Raw genomic sequence first — 21,883 nt, 5'->3', positions numbered from 1 at the left:
CTTGCTTGTTAGTTGAATTATTCTCAAATGATTATGTTAAATAGCCTAGTATTAGGTATATAAGGTAGGATTATCTCATAATCGAATTCTAATTTTATATTAATATATATCCTCTTCCTAAAAAGGTCATTCTCATACGAAAGTGTAGAGAGTCCAGAGAAGAATGACATGGCATAATGCAATAGAAATTGGAAAAATCAAAAGCCGCTAATTCCTAGAATTTCTGGTTTGTAACAAGCCACCACATTCCCCATTATAATCATATTAAAACAAACTAAAGTTTAAAGGAATATAATATATAATAACATATGATGGGCTAGAATGTTAATGCTTGAAGCATATGCTTGGAAGATTCTTTCCCCACACACCAGAAGAATTTCCTTTAAAGCATTCAAACCTATCCTTTACTCTTTCTCTTTCAGAGACCATTCATTGCCTCAATCTTCAACTGCAATTTCTTCACATGTTTGAGGTCGACGGTGACGGCGGCATCAACGGTGACGATGAGGATGGGGATATATCATGATCGTTGAATAGTAGCTGTTCAATCAGTTGGGCAACTTAAGACTCTTTTGGCAGTTCATCAAGAATGGGGATCATTGTGGCTCAATCCAAGCGTATAAATGACCGGATAATAGTTAAGTTATTTTCAGCATTTGCCTGTACTATTTAGTATTTATGCCTGAACTTGAGCTTTCAGAAATGAAAGTGAAAACATTAGTGGTTGAAACTAATATTATTAGAGCTCTTTTTGCACCTTAATTCTGCCGGAAATTATGTTGTTTTATATTTCATATCAAGGTTGATTATTCAAAAGCCGCAAAACATAATTATAGATAATTTAGTACTGCCATCGAACAAATATTATAACCGAAACTCATTTCGAAATGACAAATTATCCCTACGTAAAATCATTATTATTGTCCTCAATTAAAACGCATATTCAAGAATCCTATAAACGGATTTTTAGGAAATGGCTTCCTAAGTTTCAACCAATTGTCATTATGGGAGAATATCATTAGAAAATAAAAATATACGCGTAATCAAAAGATTTCCCATGACTATCGCAAGCATGGAATGAGTCAATCATCCACATTCTTCCATTTCATCAACAACTTCAGTTATTGGGAAGTAATAGATGTAAAAGGTTATGTGTACATTTTCAAATGAATGATTTCAACATCTATTGCTTCCAATAACTGATGGCAAAGTTAAGTCGTAAAAGTGGATCTCAGCATGTCGAGTCTTGACCAAATGAGGCTGTAGTATATTCCAAGGTTGGTAGTTCACCCAAAAAAGCCGTACATGAGCATTAGGAGGACCTTTTCCTAGTACAAGTAGACAGCGAAAGACACACCTCTGCCTCTGGTGTACTAATTCTGGTGCTGCGTAGCCAATTGCATATAGCAAAGCAACAGTTCGGAATCTCAAACATCATAACCAAAACATAAAAAGTATAATCCCCAAATATACAAAATTAGATTTGCATAGACACTAATTGACAAGAAGTGCCAATTCCAACATTAAGAGAAATCAAAAATGAAAATCTCAGAAACTTGGTCTCAATAGAAGAAACCAAGTACTTTTCCACCAACATTCTTTCTCCTTGCTTCTTCATGGTCCATAATGCCAGCCGATGTGGTTAGTACAATATATCCGAACTGCAGTGAGAATGCATGTAAATGGCATAGGTTAGCGCTCCCATTTTCGATCGGTTAAACCTTCCATTAGCAAATACAAGACATACCACAATAATGATTTCTTAACCTCGGCAAATACTACTTCATGCAGAGAACAAACACCAAAAGTTTCTAAGCTAACCTGTCTTGAAGGAAGCAGCCTGGCGGTCCAACCCTCAATCTCTTTGACTCCAACATCAAAACGAGGACTGATCACCCCACACTTATTCAGTCTCCCGTTCAGTTCAACCACAATTTTGCCAGCTCTGTGATCGTCAACATACTCAAACTCTCCAATATAACCTGCAATGGCAATCGCATTTTCATCTTTACCAAAGATAAAAGTTTTAATTAAAAAATGGTGGAGAGAATAGGGAACAAACCATGCTTCTGCATGACCAAAAGGAACTTGATGATAACTTTGGAGGAAGGCCGGATCATGACCTGTCGTTTTCCCCTCTTCTCTGCATTGTACATGCTCTTGAGTGCATCATTCAAAACACTGACTCTCACCATCCTTTCCAAAATACAAGCTGCTACGGATTTTACAGTGAATGACAAATAAGCATTTAAAGTTCTTTTTTTTTTTTTTAAAAAAAAAAAGAGAGTCTAAACAAAAGCAAATGGAAAGCATATGATTCTTTTAAGTTACATGCATTATCTTGTAGAGAACACTAATTCCCCACAGTTATATATCTCCGTCCCACTCTCTTATTCAAACAGACTTGAAAGTTACCATTACCATTCCAATCAAAACCCAACTTTTCTCTCGAATATTACAATTAATCTTAGCCGATTTTTATGCTAACATATAGGCAAGCAAAAGAAACAAAGCAACAACTGTTTTGGAACATATAAAATTCTTAACTTGCTCAAAATACTAAAAAAATCTTTCAGTTTCATTTTGTTTTGTACAAATTACAAAATACAGAGATGAATAACTAAACCAAGTCAATTACGATAATTTAAATCCAGAAAGTGCCTATCTGATTTCAATTGAAGAAATAAATAAATAAGTAGAGCATTAAATTCATAACAAAGATGAAATTTAAAGAGCTGACTTGATATAGTTTACCTGAAAGCAAAATTAGCGGCCGCGTCTGTGTTCCGAGTGAGGATACAAAAAAGAAGGCGAGCTAAGGTTTTGGCATGGTTTACAAGTGACAGCGGTTATGTATTTTTAGGGCTGGTGATTTAAAGTTGGCAGTTACGGAACATGCAGCTCCAGCTGCTGGACTAACACAACCATGATAAGATAGCCCAATAAGATAACGGTATGATGATTTATTTAGCCTTCTAAACTTAAACAAAAAATTATTTTAATCATTCATTTAATTTTTCACTTCTTTTACCTTTTTAACTTTAATTTTTTTTTGTCAACCCACTCTAATATAAATAAAAAAGAAAACAAATATTAACTTTGCTGACATAGACTTACACATGAATTGTCATGTCAAAAATTAATTAATTTTTAATATTTTTTTTAAATTCTAATATTTTTTTACAAAAAATTTAAATAATTTTAATAACTCTCTATATTTTTTGAATTTTAGAAAATTATTTGAAGTGACATCTAGATGTAAGTTTTTGTCAACTTTCTATATATTTTGGAGTGATGTGCATCAATTAAATTAAAAAGTGTTTGTGAACTGAGTTTAGACTTAAATTTTCAATCATGAATAAATCTTATTCAACCCGTTTTGCTATTTAAAAATAATGAAAATTGTATATTGATATTTGTATTCTTTTGTAATGAATTTTAGATATAAATAAGAGTATATTATTTTATAAATAGTGAATCGAACTATTTGAAAGCTTGAAGAGTCGGGCTTTAGCTTGAACATATAATTTTTTAAAATTTGAAGCTCCACTCGAGTTTAAATACATTTAATTAGATTGATTGATGTGGCAACTTTCTTTTATTTTTCTTATAAATTATATATATAATTATCCAATTATTGATAAGTTCTTTTTGCCACTTAACTATAAAAAGTTATAAAATGATCGTCTAATTATTCAATTTTTTCTTTCTTGGTCACCAACCATTAAATGGTCAATGAAAATATGACGTAATAACTTTCTAATTGGCATAATAGCAACTTTAACTATCAACATACATACATCATGTCAATTAAATCATGATTCTAAAATATTTAACCCTTAATGTTTACACATTGTGTATTTTGGTCTTCTTTTTTTCAGTTTTTCTTTTCTTTGTAATCCTTTCACTTACAAAGCTAAAAAAAAAAACCTATTGACTAAATTTGATTGGAAATATACCAAAAATGTAAACACCAAAAAAATTCAAGATAATAATTGTCATATTTTCTCATTATTTTAAAATTAACCCTCGATGTTACAAAAAAAAAGTGAAGCTGTAAAAAAAAATAGCAATATACACAATGTGCAAATGTTGATCATTAATTTTTTTAGAATCAATACTAAATTGTCATGATGATAAATGTTGATGATTAAAGTTGTTATTATGTCAATTTTAAAAGTTGTCGAGTTATTTTTCCATTAGTAATTTAACGTGTGGTGACCAAAAAATAAAATTTTGAATAGTTGGGTGACCAAAAAAGAATAAGTCAACTAGTTGGATGATTATTTTGTAACTTTTTATAGTTGAGTGACGAAAAAAGAAATCTACTAATAGTTTAGTTACTACCAATATAATTTACCCTTGTTTTGTTTCTCCAAGGATGTTGAGTTGATGCGGTGTCATCCTAGTCTCGATCTAACATAATTCTATAGAAAATAAATTTACATTATTTGAAACTTTTATTTTTTAAAATAAAATTCAAGCTTTGTTAAATACATTCCTGGTGAGGTGAATGGAGTAACAGATAAAATTGCTAAATTGGCATATGGTGATTCCTTGAACTTGGTGATTATTAATGATATATGTAGACCCACCTACTGAGTTGGTAATGTTGTTTGAGAATGATGGTACAAGCAGTTGAGTTGATGTGGTGTGATCTTGCCCCCGGTGTAACGCAATTCTATGATTAATTTATTGACTAAGTTTGATAGAGAATATACTAAAATAGAAACACAAAAAAAAATTCAAGATGATAATTTTCATATTTTTTTATTTTAAAATTAACCGTCAATGTTACAAATAAAAAGTGAACTGTAAAAAAAAATCAAATTACACAATGTGCAAATGTTGGTGATTAATTTGTTTGGGATCAATATTAATTTGACATGATTAAAAATGTTGAGAGTTAAAGTTATTATTATACCAATTTTAAAAGTTGTCGAGTTATTTTTCCATTAGTAATTTAATGGGTGATGACCAAAAAAATAAAGCCGATTAGTTAGATGATTATTTTATAATTTTTCATAGTTAGATAATGAAATATAATTTACCCTTATTTTTCTTCAAGGATGTTGAGTGGTCCCAAGGTAACGTCATTCTATGAAAAATAAATTTACACTCTTTAAAACTTTTATTTTTTAAAACAAAATTCAAGCTTTATTATATACATTTATGATAAGGTGAATGGAGCAGCAATTAAAAATGCTAAATTGGCGTATGGTGATTACTTGAACTTGGTTATTATTGATTATGACAAGCCATCTATTGAGTTGGTAGTGTTGTTTGAGAATGATGGTACAAGCAGTTGAGTTGATGTGGTGTCATGTTGTCCTTGGTGTAATGCAATTCTATTAATAATTTATTGATTAAAATTGACTAGAAATATGTCAAAAATGAAAACACCAAACAAATCTAATATAATAATTTTTATATTTTCTCATTATTTTAAAATTAACCTTTGATATCACAAATAAAATGTAAAATTGTAAAAAAAAACTAAATTACACAATGTGCAAATGTTGATGATTGTTTTTTTTTGAATCAATAATAAATTGAAATGATTATAAATATTGAAGGTTAAAGTTGTTATTATGCCAATTTTAAAAGTTTTCGAGTTATTTTTCCATTAGTAATTTAATGTGTGGTGACCAAAAAATAAAATTTTGAATAGTTGGGTGACCAAAAAAGAATAAACCGACTAGTTGGATGATTATTTTGTAACTTTTCATAGTTGAGTAACGAAAAAAAAAATCTACTAATAGTTTAGTTACTACCAATATAAATTACACTTGTTCTTTTTCTCCAAGGATGTTGAGTTGATGCGGTTTCATCCTAGTCTCGATGTAACATAATTCTATAGAAAATAAATTTACATTATTTGAAACTTTTATTTTTTAAAATAAAATTCAAGCTTTGTTAAATACATTCCTGGTGAGGTGAATGGAGTAACAGATAAAATTGCTAAATTGGCATATGGTGATTCCTTGAACTTGGTGATTATTAATGATATATGTAGACCCACCTACTGAGTTGGTAATGTTGTTTGAGAATGATGGTACAAGCAGTTGAGTTGATGTGGTGTGATCTTGCCCCCGGTGTAACGCAATTCTATGATTAATTTATTGACTAAGTTTGATAGAGAATATACTAAAAATAGAAACACAAAAAAAATTCAAGATGATAATTTTCATATTTTTTTATTTTAAAATTAACCGTCAATGTTACAAATAAAAAGTGAACTGTAAAAAAAAAATCAAATTACACAATGTGCAAATGTTGATGATTAATTTGTTTGGAATCAATATTAATTTGACATGATTAAAAATGTTGAGGGTTAAAGTTATTATTATACCAATTTTAAAAGTTGTCGAGTTATTTTTTTATTAATAATTTAATGGGTGATGACAAAAAAATAAAGCCGATTAGTTGGACGATTATTTTATATTTTTTCATAATTGGATAATGAAATATAATTTGCCCTTATTTTTCTTCAAGGATGTTGAGTGGTCCCAAGGTAACGTCATTCTATGAAAAATATATTTAAATTCTTTAAAACTTTTATTTTTTAAAACAAAATTCAAGCTTTATTATATACATTTATGATAAGGTGAATGGAGTAACAATTAAAAATGCTAAATTGGCGTATGGTGATTACTTGAACTTGGTTATTATTGATTATGACAAGCTATCTACTGAGTTGGTAGTGTTGTTTGAGAATAATAGGGGTGTTCATTCGGTTAACCGACTCGAAATTACTATAACCGAATTAACCGACCTTCTAAAAATTTTAACCGTTAACCGAACCGATTTTTTAAAAAAAAAATTAACCGAACCGAAATTTTTTCGGTTAATAAGGTCGGTTAACCGAATTAACCGAAAATTATGTATTTTTTATTTTTGGTTAAAAATTACCCGAATTACCCGAATTAACCGAATTAACCGAATTACCGAAAAATACCCGAATTACCCGAATTTTTTTTATTTTTTATTTTTAAAATTTAAAAAATTTATAAATTATTAAAGTAAATTGGGTTTTAGACTTTAGTAAATTAGGTTGTCTTTTAGTTTTAGTTTTATTGGATTGGGTAATTGGGTAAACTTTAGTTTTAGTTTTATTGGGTTGGGTAATTGGGTTGGGTAATTAAGTTTGGGCTGGGTTGGATAATTTTATTTATTAATTTTTTCGGTTAACCGAAAATTTTCGATTAACTGACCGGTTTCGAACCGAATTAACCGTTAACCGAAAAATCATAAAAAAATTAACTGACCCCCGACCGAAAAAATTCGATTAACCGACCAATTAACCGAATTCGGTCGGTTAACCGAATTTTTTTGGTTTTACCCGAATTATGCACACCCCTAGAGAATGATGGTACAAGCAGTTGAGTTGATGTGGTGTCATGTTGTCATTGGTGTAATGCAATTCTATTAATAATTTATTGATTAAAATTGACTAGAAATATGTCAAAAATGAAAACACCAAACAAATTTAATATAATAATTTTTATATTTTCTCATTTTTTTAAAATTAACCTTTGATGTCACAAATAAAATGTAAAATTGTAAATAAATAAAAAACTAAATTACACAATGTGCAAATGTTGATGATTGTGTTTTTTTTTGGAATCAATACTAAATTGAAATGATTATAAATATTGAAGGTTAAAGTTGTTATTATGTCAATTTTAAAAGTTTTCGAGTTATTTTTTCCATTAGTAATTTAACGGGTGGTGAGCAAAAAGGAAAACTTCGAATAGTTAAGTGACCAAAAAAGAAAAAGCCGACTAGGTGAATAATTATTTTGTAACTTTTCATAGTTGAGTGACGAAAAATAAATACTAATAGTTTAGTTACTACCAATGTAGTTTACCCTTTTTTTTTTCTCTAAGGATGTTGAGTTGATGCAATGTCATCTTGGTCCGATGTAACCTAATTCTATGAAAAATAAATTTATATTATTTGAAATTCTTATTTTTTAAAACAATATTCAAGCTTTGTTTAATACATTCTTGGTGAGGTGAATGGAGTAGCAGATAAAATTGCTAAATTGACATATGATGATTCCTTAAATTTGGTTATTATTGATGATATATGACGAGCCATTGACTGAGTTGATAGTGTTGAGGAGGTTAAAGAAAACACATATCGTGCATGGTTTTTCTTTATTTTGTTAAAATATGTATAGTATATATCTGGTTAAAATATGTTATAGGTTTTTAAACTTCTCATAAAATTTGGAATTTAATCTTTGTACTTTTATTTTTAGAAATTTAATTCCTCTACTTTTTAAATTTCAAAATTTAAGTCAATTTATTAACATTGTTAATTTTTTTTGTTAAATTTATTAGTGTGACATTTTGATGTATAAAAAAAAACTCATTTACAATCAATGTAACTAGAAAAATAATGTTGTAATGAACTTAAATTTAACAACATAATTATAACAATGTTAGCAGTTGAACATATATTTTAAAATCTAAAAAGTAAATAGATTAAATTTATAAAAAAAAACATAAGGACTAAATTTTAAACTTACAAAAAGTTCAAGACTTGTGGTAGATTTTAACCCTTACGTGTAACTGTCGTGATGCAATTTGATCTTATCTACAAAAACTGAAAATCGAATATCTGATTTGATCTGATGTTAAAATCAATATACTCAGACCGGAAGGTGATTGATTTTTGCAATATTTGGTTGATGTTAAAATAGTTGAAAATCGGTTTCTATCTGCACGTTCCAGCTGATTTGATCCGACCCGGATAAAATGACCGACGTTAAAAAAGGAAAAATCGGTTTTTTATAAATCAAATTTTCTCTCCTCTCTCAAAAATTTAATATTATTTCAGTAAATAATTTAGAATTGATATTAGACACATATTTAATTTATTTTTTATTATATTTATAGTATTATTTAAGTTTCTACTATGAATTAAATTGTGAAAATCTTCTTTTATAATTAAAATAAATTATATTATTTAAGGATTTTTTATTTTTTATTTTAAAAAAATATATATGTGGTTGGATTTGAGTCCACTCTAATAAAATCATAAATTTACTATTAAACCAAAGCTTTATTTTGATTCTTTTTTCATTTCAATATTGTACATATTTCATGTGTTATTATAATTAATTAATTTCAAATCATACATGATGTGAGCACGCCCGGGGCATCCTCGAGTGCAAACCAAGATCTAAACGAGCTGCCTAAAGGACCTATAACTCAAGCTTATGCTAAACATTTCCTAGAAGCTATTTTAGCTTCTAATGCAAAACCTTGGTTCGAAACAAGGGCCAAAGCTCACAAAATCAGCTTGAAGCAACTATCCAAAGGACCCGTGCATTGTTGGCAAGCTGATCCTAGCTCATTTCTAGCTCCTCGAGACCGTCCAGCTCAACTCAGCTCATTTGAGCTTGTTTCAGCTCGTTTGAGCTCAACCGAGCTTACTTTCAGCTCCTTCTTTCTTTCTTTCAATAAACTAAGTCTTAATTTAGTTTATATTAAGTTTGCTACAGCTCATGCCGAAACCCCTAGCTCAATTTCAACTCATTGAGTGTTTTGACTATTTTTTTGAGCTAGCTGAATTTATTATAAGTTGACTTATAATTATTGTGTTCAAATTTAGTTAGTGATATTAAGTTATTTAGTTATTATTTTAAATTATAATTATATGAATAGTTGTGTGTTATTTAATTATGTTATTTACTTTTGTAGGTTAGCCGAATTTGGAAGATACATTCATGGCATTTAATGCAAGGTCCATGGGAAAGTTAATTGAACGGGAGGATACATGCATGGACCGGTTCAATGTTTGGAGGACATACATTCATGTACATGGAAGGTTAATGCATATTGAAAGGTGCATCTCCCTTGGACGGCATACATGCATGAATGGGGGGTAATCAATGCAAGTGCATGTATGGCTAAGTTTAAGGCCCCTTCCAAGTTCCATGTACAATCGATGCATGTGGGAGGACCCTTGGAGTTTCCTAAGCACCTATTCGGCCAAGAGACACCCTTTGGGAGTTTCATGCATCCCATGGCCGAACCTAGACAATCCCATTGGCTTCCAAAGTTTGCTCATACATGAAGCTGCCCATTCATCTCCCATTCGGCCGAACATGGACAAGGACACCATTGGTCATTTTTCTGGAAGGTTCATGTCTTAATTTAGGTTCATTACTTAATCATTAAGTTCATGAATGGATTATTCGGTTAGCATAAGAAACTAGTATAAATAGTTTGTTGATTTCATTTGTAAAGGACTTTTGACTTTTGATCATTTGAATGAACTTTGTTCAAAGAGTGAGTTTTCTCCTCTCTAAATTCGTACGAGTTTCGATCTGACTTATCTAGCGTGCTAGTGGCGTCTATCGTTCTCTTTTGAACTTATCACCTTGCTTTGGTGTGGCGTTCAACCCTTCTACAATTCCGTAATCCCACCTTGAACCGAATAGAAATCGGGGTGACACTTTTTAGTGTTGAATCGTTTCTGGTGTTTAAGCTCATTTATCCATTCCACCGACTATCTAGATTTTACCCAACTATAATATCATTTTACTAAACCGAGCCTTCATTTATCAACTTCCATTTTTCTTATTTTTATCCTTAAATCGAGCCTACTACCCTTATAAATTTACCATCACCTTAGCCAACCTTTAGAACCATTTGAAAGCTTCCGCATCTTTTGTAACACCCCTTGCCCGAGACCGTTTCTGGAGTCGAGCACGAGGCATTACTTAGCTTATCTTACCAGTTCGGAGCATAAAAACTAGGTTTGAAAATTTATTTCATTATTCGCAGCAAATCTGTCCAATCGCGCAGCAGTTACTAAATTAATTATAACTTGAGCTACAGAACTCGAAATTTAATTCCGTAAATTTTCCCTGAAACTAGACTCATATATCTACTCACCATAAAATTTTTAGAATTTTTCGTTCAGCAAATTAGTACAGTTTATTAGTTAAAGTCTCCCCTGTTTCACCACCTGACTGCCCTGACCTCTAGTCACTAAAAATAAGTTTTCTCACTGTAGGATTTTCATATGAAGTTCTTACTTGTTTCTACAGAAAATAGACTCATTAAGGAATCTAAGCATGTAAATTTCAACTCATAACCATTTTTGTACAATTTGTAATTATTTTCTAAACTCAGAACAGGGGACTCCAAAAACAGTTCTGACCCTATCTTACTAAAATTCACATATCTTAAAATATAAATTTCCTTTTTCTACACCGTTATTTTTCCATGAAAATAGACTCAACAAGATTTAATTCCATATATCATTCACCCTCTAATTCATTTTATACTATCTTGGGTGATTTTTCAAATTCACGTCACTGTGCTGCCTGAATTCTGTTTCTTTGCAAAATTTTATCCTTTCATGATATCCATGCATAATTTATCACCTAATCTTTCATAACAACAAACACCTTCATCCTTAATCATTTTAATAACCATACATCATCAACTACTTACACATCACTCATTGTTCATATTATACCAAAAGTAGCTAAGTTTCTATACATGCCATACACAAAACAAAACGTCTAATTATACCGAGTTATTTCTTTGATAGTGTGATAGGTCTCCGACGTTTCCTTCGATCCCCGAGTGGCTAGATAAGTACGATAAGAAGAAGAAAATAAAGAGATTAAGCACTAGGCTTAGTAAGCTTACAAGCAAATAAATCACAACATTCAACATAATGGATAATTATGCATAATATCATCTAACATCATAAATTTCTTTACTTCTCAATTTCTATCTTCTTCTTTATTCCCTTACCTTCTTTCTTACCTGACCTTTCCGTTTTCATAAATATAATCTACTTTTCCTTTGCTGTTAATTCACTGTAATTTAACTCGTATTCTGACCCGTTGAACCACTCGGAATACTAAGGATACTAGGGTCATTCTTGTCTATCAATACCCTGCCAATGCCATGTCTTTGACATGGACTTACATGAATTATTCCTGTCTCCAATGCCATATATAATATGGACTTACATGGCTCAATCCTGTCTCCAAAGCCATATTTCTAATATGGACTTACATGGCTCATTTCTGTTCTGTCCTGTCAACCCTAATATCCTAACATTCCTAGGGTTCAACCGGGGCTTTCTAACACTTTTCCTCTGTCACTTCACCTTAAATTCGACTTTAAATATTTTCATAACATAAATATATAAATGCTGGAAATTGACAATAATAATGTAAAATAAAAGAATATTGCATTTATTTACTGTAAACTTACCTTGATACAAAATGTGACTAAACTTTACAATTTAGTCCTTTACTTTTTCTTTTTCCCGATCTACTCCCGAATTTCGTTCTTCTTGATCTATAATAGCAAATTTAACTTATTTAATATTCAAATTTATTAAAATAGCCCTCGACTCTAACTTTTTGAAAATTACAATTTTGCCCCTAAACTTTTACATAATTACATTTTTACCCCAAGGCTCGGAAATTAAACTTCATCTCTTATTCTTATGTTTTATAACATTCTGAACATTTTTTTTTCCTTCTATGGCAACATCAAATTCTAATTTAATCCCTTATCAATACTAATTTTATTTTTGCATTCTAACTCTATATTCTCTCTTAATTCTTACTATAAACTCAATTTAATTCTTCAATTTCCCCATAAATCCCTAATTTCGGGATTCTTTCAATTTAATCCCCATCAATTCAAAACTTATATTTTATTTTACAAATCAATCTTTTACTAACTTCTAACTTAAAATTCAATCATTTTAACCTCTAGTTCATCAATTAATTCAACATAACTCATGTCTAACAATCTACTAACTTTCAAAATATCAACATAAATCAAGTAGTATTTATCTCTAGGATTCCAAAAACTCAAAAATTATAAGAAAAAGACTTAATTTGACTTACCAATTGAGCTTGGAACCTTAAAACCTTAAATTTCCCTTTTTCTTTTCTTTCTTTCTTTCTTTCTTTCCTTCCTTCTCTGCCCGTTTTGCTCTCTGTTTCTTTCTCTGTTTCGTCTCTTCTATTCTGTTTCTTTTCTTTCTTTTTTTTCTATTCTTTCTTTTGTTTTATGTATATATATAATATAATATAATATATTAATGATAATATAATATAAAAACATAATCATTACTATAATATAATATTTTTTTTAACACATAAAAATCTCAGATTTTTATACTTATGCCGCCTCAACTTTGGAAAAAGGCATAATTGCCTATTTGGTCCTTTTAACTTTTCTTTAATCTATAATTAAATTTTTATCCCTATTGCAATTTAATCCTTTTTCATAATTAACTATCGAAACATTAAAATTTCTTAACGAAACTTTAATATTATCCTATTGACACTCCGTAAATATTTATAAAAATATTTACGGCTCAGTTTATAATATCGAGGTCTCGATACCTCGTTTTCGACCCAATTTACCTAATAATTTCTTTTAAATCACAAAATTCACTAATTCAAAAATATTTCTAACTTCTTCATCGAATTTAGTGATCTCAAATCACTGTTCTGACACTACTGAAAATTGGGCTGTTACAACTCTCCCCCCTTAAAAAAATTTCGTCCTCGAAATTTCTCACCTGATACAAGCTATTAAGTCAAATCTTTCTTCACCCCTTTCAATCGAAGTCCATAAAAATTAATCATAACTCATATCACTTCCGAACTCATACCAAAACTCATTTTAGAAATTGATACTATGCCTGAACTTAACTGAGCAGCTCTGATGTTTTCTTGCCATCACTTTTTCACTAGTAGTATGACTACCAAGAAATGTCCAGTAATTGTCTGTCGAAACATAACTGAGAAACCCGAATTATCTTATTTAATACCTTTGAACGAAGATCTTGGAAACCCATCCAGCGATAAGAAAACAGATAATTTAAACCCATTGTGGAGACCCAAGATGTACTGATTCCATCACTGATTATAACTCAATTAACTTTTCAATGAATAACCCACTCTGATTAAAACAACTGAGTCGATTTTATCTATCAGATAATAACATTTCAGAATAATCCAATCTTCTTGTTGTCAAAACAATCCAGATATACCATATATCATAATCCTCTCGGAACACCAATCGAAAATTTCCACAAATAGCATTTAACTCAAACGAATTTTGACATTCCATTATTGACTTGTTGACATAATTTCAGAATTACCTGAGAAGTGAAAACCAAAATACAAGTTTGAGCTCAATCTTCCTCCATCTACACTTTTGCCGATGTCAACCCCTTTCACGAAAACTAGAAAGGAATTATATATAATAAAAATATTTCAATCATTAACATCGAAGCTTTAAACTATACCGAAGCCACAACCATCAGATAGATTAAAAACCATAATGCCATAATAGAACTGACGTTCCAACCATATAGATAGAACAATACTTCAACATCAATAATGCACTCCATGTAGTCTAACTATCTCTGAAATGTATAACTCGGCCAACTTGTCAAGTGAATAATCCATACGGATTGGGATAAAATGAGCCGACTTAGTTAGCTTATCAATCACAACCCATACTGCATCTTTCTTTTTCAGTGTTAACGGCAATCCTGTCACAAAATCCATAGTAACTCTGTCCCATTTCCATTCCGGAACTAGCACAGGTTGCAATAATCCTGAGGGTACCTGATGTTCGGCCTTTACCTATTGACAAATCAAGCATCTAGAAACAAACTCTGAAATATCTCTTTTCATTCCTACCCACCAATACAATTTCTTCAAATCATTATACATTTTTGTACTGCCTGGATGAATAGATAAAGAACTGTTATGTGCTTCCTGTAAAATCTTTCGAATAAGCTCATCATTCTTTGGTACACAAATTCTGTCTCTAAACATCAAACAACCATCAGAACCAATCCAGAAATCTGATTCTATGCCTGACTCACATTGAACTCTTTTAGCTTGTAACTCATTATCATCTTTCTGAGCTTCACAAATCTCTTCAAGAAATACCGGTTTAGCTCTAAATTCAGCTAAAATAGAACTATCATCTAACATGGCTAAATTGGTATTCAAAGCTTGCAATGTAAATAAAAGTTTCCTGCTTAAAGCGTCAGCAACTACATTTGCCTTACCTGGGTGATAATCAACCACTAACTCATAATCTTTAAGCAATTCTAACCATCTTCTTTGCCTCAAATTCAAGTCTTTTTGAGTCATCAAGTATTTCAAGCTTTTATGATCGGTAAATATCCGGCACCTTTCACCATACCAAGAATCACATCAAACTCATCAAATGGCAATAGCATGAGATCGGCCGGAAAACAGTAGCCTCTAATCATTAAAGGACAATTTCTACATACTTTATCTACTAATACATGCTTGCCTAATGGATTCGATACTTTAATCACAAATTTTGTAGATTATATAGGCATACTTATACTAGGCATCAATTTCATACAAACATAAGAATGAGTCGAACCCGGATCAATCAGAGCAATGACATTAATATCATGTAGAGAAAATGTACCCGTAATCACATCGGGGGAGGATGCCTCTTCGCGTGCACGAATAGCATAAGTCCTTGCAGGGGCTCTAACATCTGGTCTCACAATTGAATCTCCAGAGGTACCTCTGTTACTTGCTCCTACTCCTAGTTGCCTCGGTGATCTGCCTCTAGTAGGAGCATTTCCGAATCTAGCACTCTGTGTTACCTCTCGGCTAGCCACTTCTGGACATTCTCGTACAAAATGATCTGGAGCACCACATTTATAGCAAACATTTTCGCCTGCCCGACAAGGACCATAATGAAGTCTACCACACCGTGGACACCCTGATCTACCTTGTCTGACATTACCTACACTCGTAGTCGATGTGGTCTGAGCCTTCGGATCCTTAAATTTGCTACCTCTATTCTGACTAGATTGCCCTGCCGAAAAGCTAAATCTGGTAGAAAACTCTTTGGGCCTCTTGGATGTAGCCTGAAATGATCTGCTCATCTGTCTCTTCTTTGTATCTTGTGTCTCTGTCTCAACTTTGCCTTTTCTTTTTAATAGCTCCTCTGCCTTACAGGCTCTCTCAACTAAAATAACGAACTCTTTTATTTCTAGGACACCCACTGACAGTCGGATATCATCATTTAACCCATCCTCAAACCTTTTACACATGATAGCCTCTGTGGACACACATTCTTGAGCATATTTACTGAGCCTGACAAATTCACGCTCATAATCGGTCACCGTCATATTGCCTTGTTTCAATTCCAGGAATTCCTTTCTTTTCTGGTCAATAAACCTCTGACTGATGTACTTTTTACGAAATTCTTCCTGAAAGAAATCCCAAGTGACCCTCTCTTTCGGTACAACTGATACAAGTGTCTTCCACCAGTAGTAGGCTGAGTCTCTAAGAAGTGATACTACACATTTCATACACTCCTCGGGTGTACAAGATAATTCGTCAAAGACTCTGATAGTATTCTCTAACCAAAATTCTGCTCTTTCTGCATCATCATCTTTTGTTGCTCGGAACTCTTCTGCCCCTTGTTTCCTGATTCTATCAACTGGTGGCTTTTCTCTTACCACTGTACCTGTGACTGGGGAAGCTTGAGCTGCATGGGTAGCCTGAGAATCATGAGGGGCTGGAGGTCTAACTGCCGGATTCGTACGAACGAACTCGGCAAACAAATCATTCAAAGCTCGGAAGAGAGCTTCTCGAGTCACGCCTCCCTGATCAACTATTACTGGCCTATTCTCAGATGGCGCTGCCCCTTCTGTGGAAGCAGGCGTATTACTTTCTACATCATCATCACCAGCTCGCCCGGGATCCATTACTATAAAATAAAATGTTTATTAAAAAAAATTGTCAGGAGTCGTCACACTATCAAAATACAAGTATGGCATGTATAGCTAGACTTTTTCTCACACTAACTGTTCCGAGAACCGACTAAACCTGCTCTGATACCAATAAAATGTAACACCCCTTACCCGAGACCGTTTCTGGAGTCGAGCACGAGGCATTACTTAGCTTATCTTACCAGTTCGGAGCATAAAAACTAGGTTTGAAAATTTATTTCATTATTCGCAGCAAATCTGTCCAATCGCGCAGCAGTTACTAAATTAATTATAACTTGAGCTACAGAACTCGAAATTTAATTCCGTAAATTTTCCCTGAAACTAGACTCATATATCTACTCACCATAAAATTTTTAGAATTTTTCGTTCAGCAAATTAGTACAGTTTATTAGTTAAAGTCTCCCCTGTTTCACCACCTGACTGCCCTGACCTCTAGTCACTAAAAATAAGTTTTCTCACTGTAGGATTTTCATATGAAGTTCTTACTTGTTTCTACAGAAAATAGACTCATTAAGGAATCTAAGCATGTAAATTTCAACTCATAACCATTTTTGTACAATTTGTAATTATTTTCTAAACTCAGAACAGGGGACTCCAAAAACAGTTCTGACCCTATCTTACTAAAATTCACATATCTTAAAATATAAATTTCCTTTTTCTACACCGTTATTTTTCCATGAAAATAGACTCAACAAGATTTAATTCCATATATCATTCACCCTCTAATTCATTTTATACTATCTTGGGTGATTTTTCAAATTCACGTCACTGTGCTGCCTGAATTCTGTTTCTTTGCAAAATTTTATCCTTTCATGATATCCATGCATAATTTATCACCTAATCTTTCATAACAACAAACACCTTCATCCTTAATCATTTTAATAACCATACATCATCAACTACTTACACATCACTCATTGTTCATATTATACCAAAAGTAGCTAAGTTTCTATACATGCCATACACAAAACAAAACGTCTAATTATACCGAGTTATTTCTTTGATAGTGTGATCGGCCTCCGACGTTTCCTTCGATCCCCGAGTGGCTAGATAAGTACGATAAGAAGAAGAAAATAAAGAGATTAAGCACTAGGCTTAGTAAGCTTACAAGCAAATAAATCACAACATTCAACATAATGGATAATTATGCATAATATCATCTAACATCATAAATTTCTTTACTTCTCAATTTCTATCTTCTTCTTTATTCCCTTACCTTCTTTCTTACCTGACCTTTCCGTTTTCATAAATATAATCTACTTTTCCTTTGCTGTTAATTCACTGTAATTTAACTCGTATTCTGACCCGTTGAACCACTCGGAATACTAAGGATACTAGGGTCATTCTTGTCTATCAATACCCTGCCAATGCCATGTCTTTGACATGGACTTACATGAATTATTCCTGTCTCCAATGCCATATATAATATGGACTTACATGGCTCAATCCTGTCTCCAAAGCCATATTTCTAATATGGACTTATATGGCTCATTTCTGTTCTGTCCTGTCAACCCTAATATCCTAACATTCCTAGGGTTCAACCGGGGCTTTCTAACACTTTTCCTCTGTCACTTCACCTTAAATTCGACTTTAAATATTTTCATAACATAAATATATAAATGCTGGAAATTGACAATAATAATGTAAAATAAAAGAATATTGCATTTATTTACTGTAAACTTACCTTGATACAAAATGTGACTAAACTTTACAATTTAGTCCTTTACTTTTTCTTTTCCCCGATCTACTCCCGAATTTCGTTCTTCTTGATCTATAATAGCAAATTTAACTTATTTAATATTCAAATTTATTAAAATAGCCCTCGACTCTAACTTTTTGAAAATTACAATTTTGCCCCTAAACTTTTACATAATTACATTTTTACCCCAAGGCTCGGAAATTAAACTTCATCTCTTATTCTTATGTTTTATAACATTCTGAACATTTTTTTTTCCTTCTATGGCAACATCAAATTCTAATTTAATCCCTTATCAATACTAATTTTATTTTTGCATTCTAACTCTATATTCTCTCTTAATTCTTACTATAAACTCAGTTTAATTCTTCAATTTCCCCATAAATCCCTAATTTCGGGATTCTTTCAATTTAATCCCCATCAATTCAAAACTTATATTTTATTTTACAAATCAATCTTTTACTAACTTCTAACTTAAAATTCAATCATTTTAACCTCTAGTTCATCAATTAATTCAACATAACTCATGTCTAACAATCTACTAACTTTCAAAATATCAACATAAATCAAGTAGTATTTATCTCTAGGATTCCAAAAACTCAAAAATTATAAGAAAAAGACTTAATTTGACTTACCAATTGAGCTTGGAACCTTAAAACCTTAAATTTCCCTTTTTCTTTTTCTTTCTTTCTTTCTTTCTTTCCTTCCTTCTCTGCCCGTTTTGCTCTCTGTTTCTTTCTCTGTTTCGTCTCTTCTATTCTGTTTCTTTTCTTTCTTTTTTTTCTATTCTTTCTTTTGTTTTATGTATATATATAATATAATATAATATATTAATGATAATATAATATAAAAACATAATCATTACTATAATATAATATTTTTTTTAACACATAAAAATCTCAGATTTTTATACTTATGCCGCCTCAACTTTGGAAAAAGGCATAATTGCCTATTTGGTCCTTTTAACTTTTCTTTAATCTATAATTAAACTTTTATCCCTATTGCAATTTAATCCTTTTTCATAATTAACTATCGAAACATTAAAATTTCTTAACGAAACTTTAATATTATCCTATTGACACTCCGTAAATATTTATAAAAATATTTACGGCTCAGTTTATAATATCGAGGTCTCGATACCTCGTTTTCGACCCAATTTACCTAATAATTTCTTTTAAATCACAAAATTCACTAATTCAAAAATATTTCTAACTTCTTCATCGAATTTAGTGACCTCAAATCACTGTTCTGACACTACTGAAAATTGGGCTGTTACATCTTTAGCCTTATTTCATCCTATTTTCGATAACTCAACTATTCCTCGTCGACGATCGGGCAATTACGTGAAACGACTCAATTAATCCGGGCCGGATCACATCAATACATCTCAATATTTATTATATGTTTTTTCATCTCAATATTGTACATATTTTATGTGTTATTTGCATGTATATAAGTGATAGAGTTTCTTTGATAGCCTTTTTTTGTTACATGCATGTGCTGGGATTTGAAACCGCACCAATTGGATTACTAAAACATTAAATTTATCACTCAACTAAAGTTTTATTATTGATATATTTTTATTTTAATATACACAATTTATTATGTACATCAATTGTATAATTAATTTCAAACCTTACGTTGCATTGTTTATTGTAGATTACATTTAAAAAAGCATTTATGTACACTGCGCCGTATTTTTGGATGGAAGAAACATCATTAGAGATTGAGGCCATTATAATCAGAGTAAATAGGAGAAATGATTAAAAGAAGTTGTTATTGAGTGAGAAGGCTGAGTCTAGAGAAGGAAAAGGGATACCATAAATCCAAGGAACTCAGAAATGGATGGATTGAAGAAATAAAGATACGATGCAGATTGCAAATCTGGATACTAAAATCCATTAGGGGAGAAAAGTACGGTGACACAAAAAAATTGAAGAGGGAAAGTTTTCTTTAGGGTTGTGTTATTCTTTCTTTCTTTTATTGTTTTTGAGTCTGACCATTGGAATGTGAAAAATCAGGATAGTATTAGACCTGTCCATGGGTCGGGCCGGGCCCAGAAAAAATTTCAGCCCGCTTCTTAGGCCAGGGCCCGGGAAAAAATATGTGGCCCGAGCCCGGCCCGGCCCGTTTTTAATTAAAATTAATTTTTTTGATAAAATTAAAACTAATTGTTATTAAAATTAATTGTTAGTAAAATTATCAAATTTTTAATTGTTAATTGTATTAATTGTTGTAACAAAATCTAACATTTGATTAGTAAAATTATCAAATTATTAATTGTATTAATTGTTAATTGTATTAATTGTAGTAACAAAATCTAACATTTGATTAGTTTATATTTTTGTATTATCAAATATTTTTGTAAACAAATAAGTTTACATTTTTTTTATCTTAAAACCAACCAATATTACATGTGCAGGATTTTCCAATCTTAAAACCAACCTATAAGTCCAATGTTATCACTTTCAATTCTATCCTGTCACCTAAATTTATGGTTAATAATGCACAACACTTTATGGGTAATAATGCACAACTTTTAATCTTATCCCAAATCAATAGGTTGCACGGACTGCCCGTAAGGATTGGGAGTAGAGAATCAAAGGTTGAGTTGGAATTTCATGGAAGCCAAACAGCCTTGAAGTGTGGGGTGATATTTGTTGAACAAATAGAAGGAGATGATGAAAAGAACGATGGAAAGGAAGAGGTATCGAGGGCATGGGGGATTGTGGTGCAGGGCCAAGGGTGTGGGGCTGTGGGCTGGCACCAGTTTGTTATTTGTTGAAGACTTCTAAAGTGAGTTCAGGGATAGCGTTAAAGTGCACCCATTTTTGTTTAGTGAAGGTTAGGAGTTTTAGGGAAACTGCTTTTTTGCAGCTCAAGAATTGTTGGCTGTTGCCGGAGTATTGAACAACAAGGATGATTTGATTCATAACTTTGAAAACATTATTACCCAAAAATCAAAATAATTAACATAAAAATTCATATAAAGTTATGAACAAATGAACATTAACGAATAAACAAATGGCTTACCTTAAAAACAAATTTGTTGACAATTCGGGAATAAACAAACCCCTAAATGCTTGACTCTGGAATTGGGTGGAGGACCGGAGGTAGATCGGTGGAGGTCTTGACGGTGGAGGTCTTGACAGTGGAGGTGGATCGGTGATTCGGTGGAGGACCAGCAAACTACTTGATTTTGGAAATGGGAAAAAAAAGGGAGGAAGGCACAGGTTAGGGATTTTCGAAGCCTTTGTCGGGGGAAGTGAAAGTAAAGGAAACAAAAGTTAAAACTTAAAACTTAATATAAAACTATAACTATTATATTTTAAAAATAAAAAATTTATATTTAATATATTTTCGGGCCGGGCCGGGCCC

At 31.6% G+C, this 21,883-nt stretch overlaps 1 protein-coding gene across 4 annotated transcripts; it reads right to left on the bottom strand.

Annotated features, from left to right (window-relative positions):
- Window positions 1–1,078: 1,078 nt before the first annotated feature.
- On the bottom strand, window positions 1,079–21,781 carry LOC107906157 (40S ribosomal protein S15a-1). Of its 4 annotated transcripts, none has more exons than XM_016833055.2 (5): window positions 21,539–21,781; window positions 2,755–2,915; window positions 2,063–2,215; window positions 1,822–1,982; window positions 1,079–1,661 (listed from the first exon to the last, which is right to left on the bottom strand). In XM_016833055.2, exons 3-5 carry the CDS (start codon window positions 2,193–2,195, stop codon window positions 1,563–1,565), a joined length of 393 nt encoding a protein of 130 aa, XP_016688544.1. In that variant the 5' UTR covers window positions 2,196–2,215; window positions 2,755–2,915; window positions 21,539–21,781; the 3' UTR covers window positions 1,079–1,562. The 4 variants fall into 4 exon arrangements, with proteins under 4 accessions (XP_016688544.1, XP_016688543.1, XP_040949428.1 ...); XM_016833054.2 differs by having other exon boundaries at window positions 2,063–2,212; XM_041093494.1 differs by lacking the exon at window positions 2,755–2,915.
- Between the last annotated feature and the right edge of the window lie 102 nt (window positions 21,782–21,883).

The sequence above is a fragment of the Gossypium hirsutum genome, chromosome D05 (assembly GCF_007990345.1).
Source record: "Gossypium hirsutum isolate 1008001.06 chromosome D05, Gossypium_hirsutum_v2.1, whole genome shotgun sequence".
Lineage (NCBI taxonomy): Eukaryota > Viridiplantae > Streptophyta > Magnoliopsida > Malvales > Malvaceae > Gossypium > Gossypium hirsutum.
This window is presented reverse-complemented; position numbering and strand designations above follow the sequence as displayed.